This window comes from Chrysochloris asiatica, unplaced genomic scaffold, assembly GCF_000296735.1.
Source record: "Chrysochloris asiatica unplaced genomic scaffold, ChrAsi1.0 scaffold00044, whole genome shotgun sequence".
NCBI lineage: Eukaryota > Metazoa > Chordata > Mammalia > Afrosoricida > Chrysochloridae > Chrysochloris > Chrysochloris asiatica.
Window position 1 is genome coordinate 10,191,135 of NW_006408562.1, and position 16,025 is coordinate 10,207,159.

Sequence of the window (16,025 nt, forward strand, 5' to 3'; positions counted from 1 at the left end):
CTCATACTTTGGACATATTGTCTGGAGGGAACAGTCGCTGAAGAAGGATGTCATGCTGGGTAAGGTGGAGGGTCAGAGAAAAAGAGGAAGACCCCCCAACGAGATGGATTGGCCAGGTGGCATCATTGATGGACTGAAGTGTGGCAGCGGTAGTGAGGTTGGCCCGGGATCAGACATTGTTTCGTTCTGCTGTGCATGGGGTCGCTATGAGTCGGTTCCGACTTGATGGCACCTGACAACAACAACATAACTGTGAAACTAGACTAAACCTTACTCCTAGCCCTAGCCTGACCTCTACCGCTCACCCTAACACTAACCCTGTTCCTAACCATAACTCTTAACACTTAACAAAGTCTTAGGCCTAGCCTATACCTAGCCATAGTTCTAATCCTAACTCCTACCCACTTAAAAAAAAATTTTTTTTTAAATAAATACAAAAAATAAAAAGAGGGGATTATTTTATAATGATAATATACCTAAACTTTTTTTTTCTTAAGTTTTTATTGTGAATTGGGCGATAGTTTGTGTGGAAAACATCAGCTTTAAATTCATCCTATCGTATTTTGTTTCATTGCAATTATTACAATCCCATCCATGCATCATCATTCAACAGTGTTTGCCTCCATTCCCTCTGTTGTTTTGTTTTCTTTTGTTGTACACTGAAGCCCTCAGGAATATATAAACATTCAAACAACCAAAGGGTACACCCTGCAAGTCTGCCCCACAGCCATCACCACACAGACCCTCTCCCTCCCTAACTCCAGAGTCCAGAGCCGCTCCACGTCTCCACATCATCATCTCTGCCTTCATCTGTGGTGTCACTACTTTTCTGAATAGGGCCCCACACTCCGCTCTTCTCCCTTGCTGGTCCCAGGGTCCTCAGCTCCTGGACTGCAAGGTCAACCACTCCCCTCCTTTTCTTATAAAATGTCTACATTTACATATGCGACCTTCACAGTCAGTCCTGATAGTGATTATCCACTATTGAACCACAAATGTCTTATCCCCATCTCCTTTCACCAGCCCCATTAAGAGAGTTTGGAAATCACTCAGTGGAGATTCTACCTTACCAAAAACCCTCTGAAACTATGCTCCCTCTTGAAAGCTTGTAAGCCACTTCTTGCCTTTGTAACCCCCCTCCACCCACCATATTGGTTAGCCAATGTCTAAATTGCCCATCCAGTTTACCCTGTGTACTGAGGGGGTGGGATTGATCCTCACTATAAAGATTCATTCTCTATTTCGAGCTACTACATCCATAAGTATAGGTCAAAATTCATCAAATTATAGCGGATTACTCTTTTTTTTCCTCTTCTTTCTTACTGTAGTTGAGTTCTGATTATCCAGTCATTTAAGCCAGGCCAAATGGGTGTTCTTGTGCATCTCCCCACACTTCATATCAACTGGATTCTTCACTCTCTGATATAGTCCTCTGTGGCCATGTCCCTGTCCCTGGGTTCTGGAGTCCCCAGGTCTCGTCATACTGCTGGTCAACCAGGTCTCAATCCAGGTTGACAGGAGTCTATTGAACATGATTGCCCTTAGCTCACAACTTCATTGCTGTTTTCCCTCACTTCCCCTTATCAGTAGACTAACATGATCACCAGAAAAGATCACATGCCTGCTCCTGTATGCCCCTTGAGTATCGGTCTTGGAAGGGGGTTTGACCTGTGGGACCTGACCACTTGCCTTGATGGCTCCCCTAAGAACAACTTGCTTGTTCTTGTAGTAGCCAATCAGACTGCTGTTATTGTTTTTTATTTTTCCTGCTGTGTGTTCTTTCAAGAAGTATCTTCTGTTCTAGCAGCTACACCATGCTTGTCTGCTTGTCCTTTAAAGTGGAAATTTCCCACCTCAGAAGATTCTGGATGGGGATCAGAATTCCACTTATGGTCTTATGTAGTGCAAAGGCTCCGCAGGAAGCCTCTTTCACTGGGCAAGTTCTAGCTCCATTTTAGGTATTTCAATCAATTATAGGCTGAAAACAGACTTACAAGCTTTTTATTGTGAGGTTTCTGGCTATTCCTTTCTCTCCCCATCAAGTGTATATTTTACAGTAGTAGGCAAGGGAAATCAAGATTCAAAAGACAGTCAAGCATCTTAACATTATTCCCCTTTTACTCATTCAAACCATGCCTCAATCCCTGTATCCCAGAGCCCTGTTGTTCCAAGGTTGACCATACATCACTATTTACATCCCACTTAGCTCATGCAAACCTGCTTAACTGTTCTCCCATCCACCTTGTTCTTCCATTCTCCTTCCCTTTCTTGTGTATTGCAACCCCCAGTACCAAACTATCCTGTGTCTATTCCCTACCTTGTGCTCCACCTTCCTCTCACTCCCCTTGCCCCACCCCCTAACCTCACTAACCAACAAATATTTTTTTTTTTCTTTTTAGTGTGGGTACTTTTTCTTAAACTTTTACAATAATGCACCTATGCAATATTTCTCCTTTTGTGACTAATTGCACTCAGCATAATGTCCTCAAGGCTCATCCGCATTATGAGGTGGCTTGCAGCTTCCTTGTTATTCTTCAAAGTAGCAAAATATTCCATTGTGTGTATGTACCACAGTTTGTTTATCCATTCTTCTGTTGATGAGCACTTAGGCTGTCTCCATATTTTTGCTATTGTAAATAGTGCTGCTATGAATATTGGTGTGCATATACCTACTCGTGTTATGATTTGTATTTCTTGTGGATAAATACCAAGTACAGGAATTGCTGGATCATAAAGTATTTCTATTTCCAACTTTCTGAGGAAGTGCCATACTGTTTGCCAGGCTTGGACCATTTTGCAATCCCACCAGCAATGTAGGAGGGTCCCAGTCTCTCCACATCCTCACCAGCATTTATTGTCCTCTGCTTTTTTTATCTTTGCTGTTATTGCTGGTGTGAAATGATATCTCATTGTTGTTTTGATTTGTATCTAAGGAGCTCTGGTAGTGTAGTGGTTATGAACCGGGCTATGAACCGCAAGGTCAGCAGTTCGAAACTACTGGCTGTTCCGTGGGACAAAGATGAGGCTTTCTGCTCCCATAAAGATTTACAGCCTCGGAAACCCTGTACAGGGTCATTATGAGTCAGAACCAACTCCACAGCACATAACCACCACTACCACCAATTGCTCACCAGCTGCTCCTCAGAAACCCTAAACAGGGTTGTTATGGGTCAGAATCTACTCAATAGCACTTAACAACAATGGCTAGTGATCGTGAACATTTCTTCATTTGTATGTTGAACAAATCTCTTCCTTGGTGAAGTGTCTGTTTATTTTGTAATTGGGTTATTTGTGTTTTTCTTGTAGAGGTGTTGCTGTTGTTAAGTGCCGTCGAATTGGTTCCAACCCACAGAGACCCTGTGGGTTTCTGAGGCTGTAAATCTTTACAGGAGGAGAAAGCCTCATCTTTCTCCAACAGAGCAGCTGGTAGTTTCAAACTGCTGACCTTAAGGTTCATAGCCCAATTTGTAACCACTACACTACCAGAGCTCCTTAGTATATAGTTTCCTATGCATTTTAGAAATTAGTCCCTGGTAGGATGCATCATTACAAAAGATTTTTTCATATTCTGTGGGCTCCTTTTTTATACTTTTGGTGAAGTCTTTTGATGCACATAAGTTTTTAATTTTTAGTATGTCCTTATAATCTATTTTGTTTACTTTTGTTTGTGTAAAATTCACAATGTTTGGTTGTCTGTGTGTGCCCTGTATTAGAGGCCTCAAATTTGTCTCAAGTTTTTCATTGGTGGCCTTCATATTTCTGGGATTCACATTTTGGTCTTTAATCCATGCTGAGTTGATTATTATATATGGTGTGAGGTAAAGGTCTATTTCAATCTTTTACATATTGCTTTCTGGTTCTCCCAGCACCATCTTTTGAAGAGACTATCTCCTCCCCATGCAATATACTTAGACCCTTTGTTGAAAATCAGTTGGCTGTATGTGGATGGATTAATTGCTGGATTCTCAATTCTGTTCCATTGATCTATGTATCTTTCACTGTACCAGCACCAGGGTGTTTTGCCCACTGTAGCCGTGTAGTAAAATTTGAAATCAGGGAGTAAGAGGCTTCCAACTTTATTCTTTTTCTTAAGCAGTGCTTTGTTTATCCTGGGTCTCTTTCTTTTCCATATAAAGTTTGTAATTGTTTTTTTTTCCATCTCTTGAAGAATGTCGTTGGAATCTGGATTGGGATTGCATTACATGTGTATATTGCTTTGTGCAGTAATATAACTAAACGTTTATGTGAAAAAAAGAAGAAAAAAAAATCTATTGATACTAGTATGATTTAAAAACAAAAATCAGGAAAAATAGGATAAAATCCAAAGAAAATCTAAGGTTTATGTGAGACACAATGAGAAAGAATAACCTTTGGGTAACTGGAATTTCAGAGCAGGAAAAAAATTATTATTATTATTTTAAAGCACAGAAAAAAATAGTTGAAGAGTTGTTGGGAGAAAACTTCGCTAACATCATGAAAGATGAAAAGATAAGCAATCAAGAAACTGAAAGAACCCCAAACAGAATAGACACCCCAAATAAATCAAGACATCTCATAATCAAACTTTCCAAAACCAAAGATAATGAAAGAATCCTGAGAACAGCTCAGGAAAAATGAAAAGTTAACTTCAAAGGAGAACCAAGAAGACTAAGCTCGAATTTCTCAGCAGAAACCACACAGACAAGAAAGCAATGGGATGACATATATAAAACTCTGTAAGAGAAAAACTACCAACCAAGAATTATATACTCAGCAAAACTGTACCTCAAACACAACAGTTATAGATAAACAGATAATTAAGGAATTTGTAACAACCAGACCAGCTTTACAATTCTATGGAAGTTCTTTGGACTGAGAGCCAACAACCTGCGGTTAACATATGACAACACCACTGAAGACTCAACCAAAATATAGAAGTATGCAATATAAAACAAAGCAATAAAACTGAAAATAAGGGACCAGAGATATGTATATAGAATGAAGACAACTACAAAGCAATAAGAGGAAAGAATGTAGTTACAAAATTTTTAGATGGTGAGGAAGTCAAGTGTATTTCAAGGTACAAGAAACTGAAGTTGGGGGAGAAATTAATACATTACATGGGAACCTTAAAAAAAATGAGTATACCTTCACTTCAAAAAAAAAAAACAAAACAGGAAAACCATAAAGATTTACTGTTGTTTCATTGTTAGGTGCCATTGAGTCAGTTCAGACTGATAGTGACTCTGTACATAAAAGAACAAAACACTGTCCTGTCCAGTACCATCCTCACGATCATTATTATTCTTGAGCCCGTTGCTGCTGCCACTGTGCCAATCCATCTCATTGGGGTTCTTTCTCTTTTTTGCTAACCCTTCACTTTAACAAGCATAGTGTCCTTCTTCAGGGACTGGTCCCTCCTAATAATATGTCTGAAGTATGAGAGAAGTTACATAATCTAACTTCTGAGGAGCATTCTGGCTCTACTTCTTCCAACAACAATTGGTTTGTTCTTCTGAAGTCCGTGATACTTTCAGTATTCTTCTACAACACCATAATTCAAGTATATTAATTCTTATACAGTCTTCCTTATTCATTGTCTAATTTTCTCATGAATATGAGGCTAGTGAAAATAACATGAATTGGGTCAGGTACACTTTAGTCCTCAAACTGATATCTTGTGCAGCAGATTTGCCTAATGCAATTTGTCATTTGACTTCTTAACTGATGCTTCCACGAGTGTTGATTGTAGATCCAATAAAAATGAACTCTTTGACAACTTCAATCTTTTCTACATTTATCATAATGTTATTTATTAGTCCATTTCTGAGAATTTTTGTTTACTTTACATTGAGGTACAATCCATACTGAAGGCTGTGGTCTTTAATCTTAATCCCTTCACTTACAGTAAGCAAAATGTTTTCATCTGTATATTGTAGGTTGGTAATGAATTTTCTTCCAAACCTGATGCAGATCTCTTATTCATATAGTCCATCATCTCAGATTATTTGTCCATCATACAGATTGAATACGTATGGTGAAAGAATACAGCCTGGTGCATACCTCCCCTGATTTCAAGTCATTTAATACTCTCATGTTCTTTTCAAACGATTGCCTCTTGGTCTGTGTACAGGTTCCTCATGAACACAATCAAGTGCCCTGGAATCCCCATTCTTCCCAATGTTATCCATACCTTTTCATGATCCACATAGTCTAAACCTTTGTATAGTTATTAAAGCAAAGGTAATCTTTCTGGTATTCTCTGCTTTCAGCCAAGATCCATCTAACATCAACAATGATACGCCCTAGTTCCATGTCCTATTCTGAATCCAAATTAAGTTTCTGGCAGCTCCCTATGTTTGTACTGTTGCAGCAATTTTTGATATATCTTCATCAAAATTTTACTTACATATAATATTAATGGTATTGTATGATGCTTTCCACATTACATTGAGTCACCTCTCTTTGGAATAGGCACAAATACAGATCTCTGCCAGTCATTTGACCAGGTAGCTGTCTTCCAAATTTATCGGCATAGATTAGTAAATGCTACCAGTGCTGCATCAGTTTGTTGACATTTTTTAGCTTTTATTCCGTCAATTCCTGGAGCTTTGTTTTTTGTCAATACTTTCAGGGCAGTTTGTTCTTCCTTCAATACCATTGATTCTCGGTTATATGCTCCCTGTTGAACTGGTTGAACATCAATCATTTCTTTTTAGTACAGTGACTCTGTATATACTTTACAGCTTTTTTGATACTTTCTGCATCATTTAATATTTTGCCCAGAGTCTTTTAATATTGCAAGTGGAAGCTTGATTTTTTCTTCAGTTATTTCAGCTTGAGAAATGCTTTGTGTGTTCTTCCCATTTTGTCTAGCTGCCGTTTAACATTTCTGTTAAGTTCTTTTACTTCTTCGTTTCCTCCTGTTGCTTTCCCATCACTATGCTGGAGAGCAAGTTTCAGAGTTTCTTCTGGCATTCATTTTGGTCTTTTAATTCTTTCCTGTCTTTTTAATGACCTTTTGTTTTCTTCTGTATGATATCTTGATGTCATCCTACAGTTCTTCTGGTTATCCAATGCATCAATTCTGTTTTGGAGATGATCTCTAAAGTCAGATGGGACGTGTTTAATGTCAAAGTCTGCCCCTATGAATTTGTTTTAATTTGTTTCAGCTTCAGCTTGAATTTGCTTATGAGCAATTGATGGTCTGTTCTACAGTCTGTCCCTGGCTTGGTTTTGGCTGATGATGTGGAGCTTATCTACCATTTATTTGCACAAATGTACTCAGTCTGATTCCTGTGCATGCCGGCTGGTGAGATCCATGTATATAGTCACCTTTCATTCTGTTGAAAAAGGTGGGCATATGAATCTTATCCTATCACAGACAGCACTGTATTTCAAGACAGATCTTGAAATGTTCATTTTGTTGATATCCCTCCTGAATATGTCGTTCCCAGTGTAGCAAATTATATAAGATTCAAAATGGCCAATGCCAGTACATTTCAGCTCACTAATGCATAGGATACCGATCTTTATACATTCCATTTCAATTTTGACAACTTCCAGTTTTCCTAGATTTATACTTCACACAGTCCTCATTCTGATTATTTATGAATGTTTACAGTTATTTCTCCTCATTTTGAGTTTTGCCCCATCAGCAAATGAAGGTCCCAAAAGCTTCCCTCTATTTATGTCATCACAGTCAACTCTACTTTTAGGAGGCAGCTCTTCCCCAGTGGTATTCTGAGGGGCTCATCTTTTAGTATTATATCTGACAATATTCTTGCGCCATTCATAATGTTTTTATTTTATGGTACTTTGTTTGACAATGTGCCACTGCTATTTATAAGGGTTTCAGTGGCTAAGCATTCAGAAGTAGTCTGTTTCTCCTTCCTACCCTGTCTTAATCTACAAGCTCCGCTGAAACCTGTCCACCTTGCTGACCCTACTGGTGTAGCTTCCAGAATCACAGCAACATGCAAGCCCCTGTAACATGATGAACTGACAAATGAGACAAACTAGTAACCTTATATACAACAGAATGAAACACTGTCTTGTCCTTCATCATCTTCATAATCATTCTTCTGTTTGAGTCCACTGTTGCATCCATTATGTCGATCCATTTCATTAAGGATCTTCCTCTATTTCATTGAAGCTGTACTTTACTAAGCATGATGTCCTTCTCCAGGAAGTGACCTTTATATTTGGCATGTCCAAAGCACATGAGACAAAGTCTCACCATCCTTGATCCTAAGGAATATCCTGACTGTACTTCTTCCAAGACAGATATGGTCATTCTTCTACCAGTTCATGGTAATGCCAGTATTCTTTGCCAACACCATAACTCAAAGACATCGATTCTTCTAATGTCTTCCTGATTCATTGTCCAGTGCCTTAGTCCAAAGTGAAATCTTTGCTTTTTAGCACTTTAAATAGATTTTTTATAGTAGATTTCCTCAATGCAATATTTTGTTGGATTTTCTGACTGCTGCTTCCATGGATGTTGATTCTGGATCGAAGTAAGATAAAAATCCTGCACAACTTCAGTCTTCTCACAATTTATGGTGTTGTTTCCGGTTGGACCAGTTAGGAGATTTTTTGTTTGTTGTTGTTTTTTTGTAACTTGAAGTGTAATCCATCTGAAGGCTGTAGTCTTTGATCTTTGTCAGTGAGTGCTTTAAATCCTTTTTGCTTTCAGCAAGCAAGGTTGTGTCATGTGCATATCACAGAATGTTAGGGGTCTTCCTCCAGTCCTAATGCCACATTTTTCTTCATTTGGTCTGATTTCTTGGATTATTTGCTCAGAAAAAAGACTGAATACCTATTGTGAAGTGATACAACCCTGACACACTCCTTTCCTTATTTCAAACCATGTGGTATCCTCTAATTCTGTTGGAATGACAGCCTCTAGGTCTATCCTGCAGTTTCCTTGTTCTGGAACTTTATTGCTTTTGCAGTATTATCCATAAATTGTTATAACCAAAAGAAAACAAACACTCACATCCAGTGAGTTCAGATTCATAATGATGCTGTATAGGGTTTGTTGTTGTTCAGTGCAGTCAAGCCAGTTCTGACTCATAGCGACTCTTTATGGGGTTTCTGAGGAGCCGCTGGTGGGTTTGAGCCACCACCTTGTGGCTGCCTGTCCAGTACTTACCCTACCTACTGTGCTACAGCAGAACTTGTTGTTGTTGTTAAGTGCCGTCAAGTCAGTTCTGACTAAGAACCAGGTGATGAGTTTGAATGGCTGAACTTGCAGTTCAATTCTACCTTGTAGTTCAGTGCTTATCCTACAGCGTCACACCAGGACTCCAAATGAGGACTTGTTATCGTTGCTGTTAAGTGCTATTGAGTTGCTTTTGATCCATAGCAACCCTGTATAGGGTTTCTGAGGAGCGGGTGGTGAGTTTGAATGGCTGATCTTGCTGTTCAAACCGGCCTTGTGGTCAAGTGCTTATCCTACAGCATCACACTCCACATCAACGCTTGTTGTTGTTGTTGTTGCTGCTGTTGTTAAGTGCCATCATGTTGGTTCCAACTCATAGCAACCCTGTATAGAGTTTCCGAGGAATGGCTGGTGGGTTTGAACAACCCACCTTGCAGTTCAAGCTGACCTTGAGGTTGAGTCTAGGAACACCATCACATCAGGGCTTGTTGCTGTTGTTGCTGCTATTAAGTGCTGCTGAGTTGGTTCTGACCCATAGTAAGCCTGTATAGGGTTTCTGAGGAGCGGCTGGTGGGTTTGAACAGCCAACCTTGTGGTTCAAACTGACTTTGTAGTCCAGCGCATTATCCTGCAGCATCACACCAGGACTCCTTTGTTGTCGTCGTTATTAGATGCCATCGAGTTTGTACTGACACATAGAGACCCTATGCACAGCAGAAAGAAACACTGCTGGGTCCTGGGCCAACTTCACAATTGTTGCCAGGCTTGAGCCCATCAAAGCTGCCACTTTGCCAATCCATCTGGCTGGGGTCTTCGTCTTTTTCTCTGACCCACCACCTTGCCAAACATGATATCCTTCTCCAGCAACTGGTCCCTCCTGACAATATATCTGAAGTATGAGAGATGAAGTTTGGCCATCTTGTCCTACAAGGAGTACTCTGGCTGCACTTCTTCCAACACAGATCTGTTGACTCTTTTGGCAGCCCATGGCACTTTCAATATTCTCCTCCAACACCATAAGTCAAAAGCATCAATTCTTCTATGGTCTTCCTTATTCATTGCCCAGCTTTCACATGCATATAAGGTTATTGAAAATACCATGGCTTGGGTCAGGCACACCTTAGTCCTCAAGCTGACATCTTTGCTCTTCAAGACTTTAAAAAGTTTTGTACAAGAGGTAAAAACTGATGTAGATACAGCTTTAGAACAACAGGGCTCTGGAATACAGAGACTGAGACATGGATGGAATGGGGAAAGATGGGGAATAATGTTAAGATACTTGGCTATTTTTTGAACCTTGGTTTTCCATGCAATACATTATAAAACAGACACTGGACGGGGAGAGAAAGGAATAACCAGAAATATCAACATGGAAAGCTTGTAAGCCCGTCTTCTGCCTATAATTGATTAGAATACCTAAAATGGGGCTACAATGTGTCCAGTGAAAGAGGTTTACTGAGGAGCCTCTGCATTACATGGGAGTATAGGTGGAAGCCTGAACCACAACCAGACCTTCAGAGATGGGAAATTTCTCCACTTGAAAGGACAAGCAGCCCAGCCTGGAGCAGCTAGAAAACCAGAAGATACCTCTTGAAAGAAGGACCTACAGGAAAAATACAAAACAATAAGAACATCAACAAAGGGGCGAGCTAAGCCCTACAAGGTTCAGCAAACTACTGTGAACCCAGATGGAGACCCGGTTGGCCAGTAGCGAGACAACATCTGGGGACTCATGGGCTCAGGGTCAGTGACACAACCACAGAGGTCTAGAGTGGAGAGCGGGGTGGCCAGCCGATAAAAAGAGGCCAGACAGACGTAAGAACACCCACACTTGCAGATGATGCCCATTTGACTGGACTTAAATGACTGGATAAACAGAGCTCAACCCTAAGAAGAAAGAAGAGGGAAAAAAGCGCCATCTGATACAATTCGATAAACATGACCTACACCTATAAATGCAGTAGCTCAAAAGAGGAAACAAGTCCTTGCTGCAAGAACTATACCCACCCCCTCCACACAAAGGGTAGACAGGGATGGGTAACTTGGACATTGGCTACCCAAAATGGGGGGAGGGATACAAAGGCAAGAAGTGACTGGCTTACAAGCTTTCAAGAGGGAACCTAGATCCAGAGGGCATGGAGGAAGGTAGAGTCTCCAGTGAGTGGTGTCCAACCTGTCCAGGAAGGGCTGGTGAAACAAAATATAGATGAGTCTCTTGTGATGCAATGGTGAATAATTGTTATCAGGACTGATTGTGAGGGTTGGAAATCTAAAGATGGACATTTTGTAACAAAGAGGGGAGTGATTAATTTATCAGTCTAGGAGCGGAGGACCCTGGGACCATCAATGGAGAAGAGCGAAGAGCAGAATCCTACCCAGAGAGGCAGTGAGGCCTGGGATGGAGGCAGAGAAGACGATGTCAAGAGATGGTGGGGCTGGGGGCTCGGGATCAGGAGATGGAAAGGGGCTGAAGACTGTGGTGGGGGTGTGTGCAGGTTTACAGGGTACACCCCTTAGTTGGGTGAGGATGCATGGACAGGATGATAACTATGCCAACGAAATGATGGATGATGGAATGAATGTAAAGCTGATGTTCTTCCATGTAGACTATTACACAATTCACAATAAAACATTAAAAAAAAAAAAAGGTCTTGTGCAGCAGATTTGCCTGATACAATACATCATTTGATTTCTTGACTGCTGCTTCCATGAGTGTTTATAGTTGATCCAAGAAGAATGGAGTCCTTGACAACTTCAATCAGGACTCCTTAGGAGACCGTAAATCTTTATGGGAGCAGACACTCTCATCTTTCTCCCATAAAGTAGTTGGTAAATTTTGACTTTGCAGTTGGCAATCCAATGCCTAACCCACCCTGTCACTAGAGCTTATATAAGGTGCTATAATCTAGTTTAAGGAGCCCTGGTAGCATATTGGATTATGAACTAGGCTGCTAACCACATGATCAGCAGTGCAAATCTACCAGCCACTCCATGGCAGAAAGATGAGGCTTTCTGCTCCTGCTTTAATAAGAAATGCCCTTACAGTTAAAAAAAAAAAAAAAAAGTGTATGTATATAGTTAAGGAGCTCTGGTAGCGTAGTACTTGTCGGGCTGCCAACCTCAAGTTCAGCAGTTTTAAACTACCAGCAGTTCTGTGAGAGAAAGATGAGGATTTCTGCTCCTGTAAGATTTACAGCCTCAGAAACCTTGTGCATGGTCACTCTGAGTTGGAATCGACTGCATGGTATTTAACAACAACAACAAAGATTTACAGCCTTGGAAACCCTATAGAGGGTCACTATGAATCAAAACTGGCTTGGCAGCATACCACCACACCACCATCAGCTTTAAATATTGTCCTTACAGAAGAGCTCTCCTGCTAGGACCTGAATGGGTCAAGGGATTTTACTTGGGTGGCTCCTAATCCACCAGTAACACAGGTGTTTTTGATAGTTTTTGCAGAACAATTTGGATATTTTGAATCCTCAGAAAACAGACAGATTAACTTTCAGAGAACAATGGAGCTGAATAGTTCCACCCAGTGCATAGGAGTACAAAATGGTTATGACCCCTAAGTTAAAATCTTTAAAAACATTTGTCCTTTCATTTTCTCTTCAGTACGCTTTTGTATTCATAATGTTCAATGTCAACCCAAAACTTTTCCCCTTATTTTATGTATTCTACACTTTTAAATCCGGGAAATAAAATCTCTAAACTGCAGTGAAACCTACAAAATCATATTTTCCATTAAACAGAGCACTGGGCTTGACAGATGCATAATATCTGAGATACGATATGATTGTAAGGCATTAATTCTGTGCTGTGCTTGCATGTGTTAGTTGTCTAATGATGTTCGCTTTCTTCCAATTAGGTGGATGCTCATGGAAATATTCTGTTAACATCACTGGAGGTTCACAACGAAATGAATGAGGTCGCAGGAGGTATTAGTGATACCAGGAATTCAGCAATATCCTTTGACAACTCAGGAATCCAGTACAGGAAACAAAGTATGCCTCGTGAAAGCCATGGTCGGCACATGGGGGACAGGAGCATCCCGCACAAGAAGACTCATCTACGGAGGAGGTCTTCTCAGCTCAAAATAAAAATCCCTGATCTAACTGATGTGAATGCTATAGACAGATGGTCCAGGATCGTGTTTCCATTCACCTTTTCTCTTTTCAACTTAGTTTACTGGTTGTACTATGTTAACTGAGTAACTATACTTGATTTTTCAAAGACTTCATTTAACACTGAGTGAAATATTACTCTGCCTGTCAAGTTTTTTATACCTGTACACACCCAGACACACACACACAGACACACACATATATACATACGCAATTGTATATATATGTGAGCTTTCTCAGCATATATACAAAATACATATGTATATGAGGATGTATGTGTATATGTTTATACACACAGGTGTAAATACCCATGTGTATGTAAAACAAATACACATACATATATACATTTTGCAGCTATGGACAATTTAACACAGAATGCATATTACAGAAAGTCATAGTTTTTTGTTTATGTTTTTTTTTTTCTTTTTTAAATTGAAAGGGACAATTATCATCTAAATATTATGCCTTGAGAATACAATGTCATCCCAAAATGTGTCTTTTCTTATTGTAAATTAGATGTTCTAGTTTAAAATTCAGAAAGAAATACTTAGTTGATCTTCAAAAACTCACACAGTGTCATTGCTAGTTTAAAGTGGGTCACACACTTCATATTATCTCTTTCATTTTACTAAGTGAAGACTTTTTTACATTTTTTGGTGAAAGGGTTTGTTTTCATCAGGCATACTTTTTCTGTGACCACTTATTTGTATGAGGTGAGTTACTGGCAATGAGCTCACCTGTTGTCTGGAACACAGGTCGATACAATGTTGATGCCTGAACATCCATCTTTTGAGAACCCATCAGAATGAATAGCATCTCATTGTAAGTACTCTAGTGTACAGTGTGATTTGTTCATTTACTTGGAATGGATTCAGTTTAACTATCATGTGAGAAAACAGAAGCATATTTTGGCAATGTTTAGTTGACATTTCAGTCACAGGATATGTATTCTTCATCTCGTATGGGTTTCTAGGCCTGATGTCTAATGGAAAGCATAGGTGTCTCAGGTTAATTGCTACTCTAAGGTAAAACCATCTAGGACGACTTGCCCCTTGCATTTATGTTAATAAGCATTTTTACAACATCCTATGTTACTATCAAATGTATTTGCATACTATGCATATATATGTATATTTACCAAGATTTTTTTTCTTATGCTTGCTCTCATGGCAGCATGTAATGTCATATTTTTCTTTAAGTGACAGAATTACTTTCTGTTATCTAGAGTTAAGATTGAAGCTAAGACACTTCTATATTTAATTTCCAAAACAAAGAAGCCTCCTCATGCCTTTAGTTCTGTACCTGAAACATGGCATAAGCACATCCAGCTCTGCCTAGACTCACTAGGATGCTGCAGGAACATGACCAGTACACACCATTCGTCACACTGCGACCCATGACCTTGAGACAAAGGAGATCCACTGACAGCAAGCAAGGTCATGTTTATTTCCTTCTGATCCACAGCCTCATCAGTATTTGGACTTTTTAAAGCTCGTAGAAACAAGACAAGGTGCATTGGTTTCATAGATGCAACCTTAACTTACTATTTAGATGAGATCTTTCTAAAGAAAAAAAAAAAAAGAGATGATATATTTTTTGTAAACAATATTTCTATCACAGGCATCCATAAACTGAAATGACTACAGTTGTGCAAACACGTGTCAAAGTGAAGTTAAGCATTTGGAGGAGAAAAATAAAATATGCAGGAAAGAACTGCTAAATTAATATTTTATCCCAAAATGCCACATATGCCTCACCCTCTCTGCTCTATCCAAAACAAATGACAGAGTCTAGTGCGACACTCTCAGGGCGGGCGCCATCTGCCCCATGCACACAGGCACAGCCCTCCCAGAGGGTGCTATGGATGTGAATGATAACCATGGACTGACTACCATCTGGCTTTCCTTTGATGGTCATATCAACAGCTCAAGACCCACCATCAGGCTAAACGTAACCCACAGAATACCCTTTCCTTGCCTTCATTCCTATATTTCTTCAGTCTGCTACTGAGTGCTGCTCTCTGGTTTGAGTTTTTGATGGACACTAGCCAATGATTTGCTTCTCTTTGGCTTTTTGCTGACAATTTTTTTTCATGGGTAACAATGGGGGATCCCAAAAGTTAAACTGATTGGAAAAAACCTTGTAAGTGGCCTTATCATTGTTAACATGTTAAAGAAAAACAGACATTTGTGAAGCCCTTATCCCTTTCAATACTTCAGGTATCTTTTTCTGCATCCAGTGACTCAAGTGTGCGCTCCACTTGAAGAAGAAGGACCCCAAAATGCAAATGAACTTGGGCAAAAACAGTGAACGATGGTCTAAATGTACAGTTTATACTATTCAGAACTGTGACATTCATTATTTCTAGAAGAAAAGGGATCCCAAATCTTTCTCGATGCGTAGTTGAGATACCCAAACATCAAAGTAGAAACCCTGTGGGATTCAGAAGAGCTGCAGTTCTACTTCCCAAGGTTTTCTGGATATAAATTTGCATGGTATAGTCATCACAGCTTTTCAGCTTTTTATATGCATTTGGCACTGAGACTGGATCCACAACTTTGTAGAAACTGCAATGAAGTCAACACAATGGCTATACTATAGTGTTTGTAACTACACAGAGATACGCACACACGCACACACACAAATATATACATGTATTCTGTAAAACAAAAAAAACAAACAAAAACTTTTTTATGATCCTTGGTGTGTGTTTGCTTTACTCCATTTGAGAAGAAAATTACTTCTAATAAACT

General features: G+C 39.7%; 1 protein-coding gene across 2 annotated transcripts in view; it reads left to right on the forward strand.

The window, feature by feature from the left end:
* Positions 1-14,853, forward strand: part of GABRB3 (gamma-aminobutyric acid (GABA) A receptor, beta 3) — a 329,602-nt gene extending 314,749 nt beyond the window's left edge. The window contains exon 9 of one of the 2 annotated variants that reach the window (XM_006861876.1): positions 13,017-14,853. In XM_006861876.1, coding sequence (XP_006861938.1) covers positions 13,017-13,358 — 342 coding nt within the window. In that variant the 3' untranslated portion in view covers positions 13,359-14,853. The remainder of the gene's footprint in view (positions 1-13,016) is intronic. The other variant, XM_006861877.1, reaches the window with a different exon arrangement.
* The last annotated feature ends 1,172 nt before the right edge of the window (positions 14,854-16,025 follow it).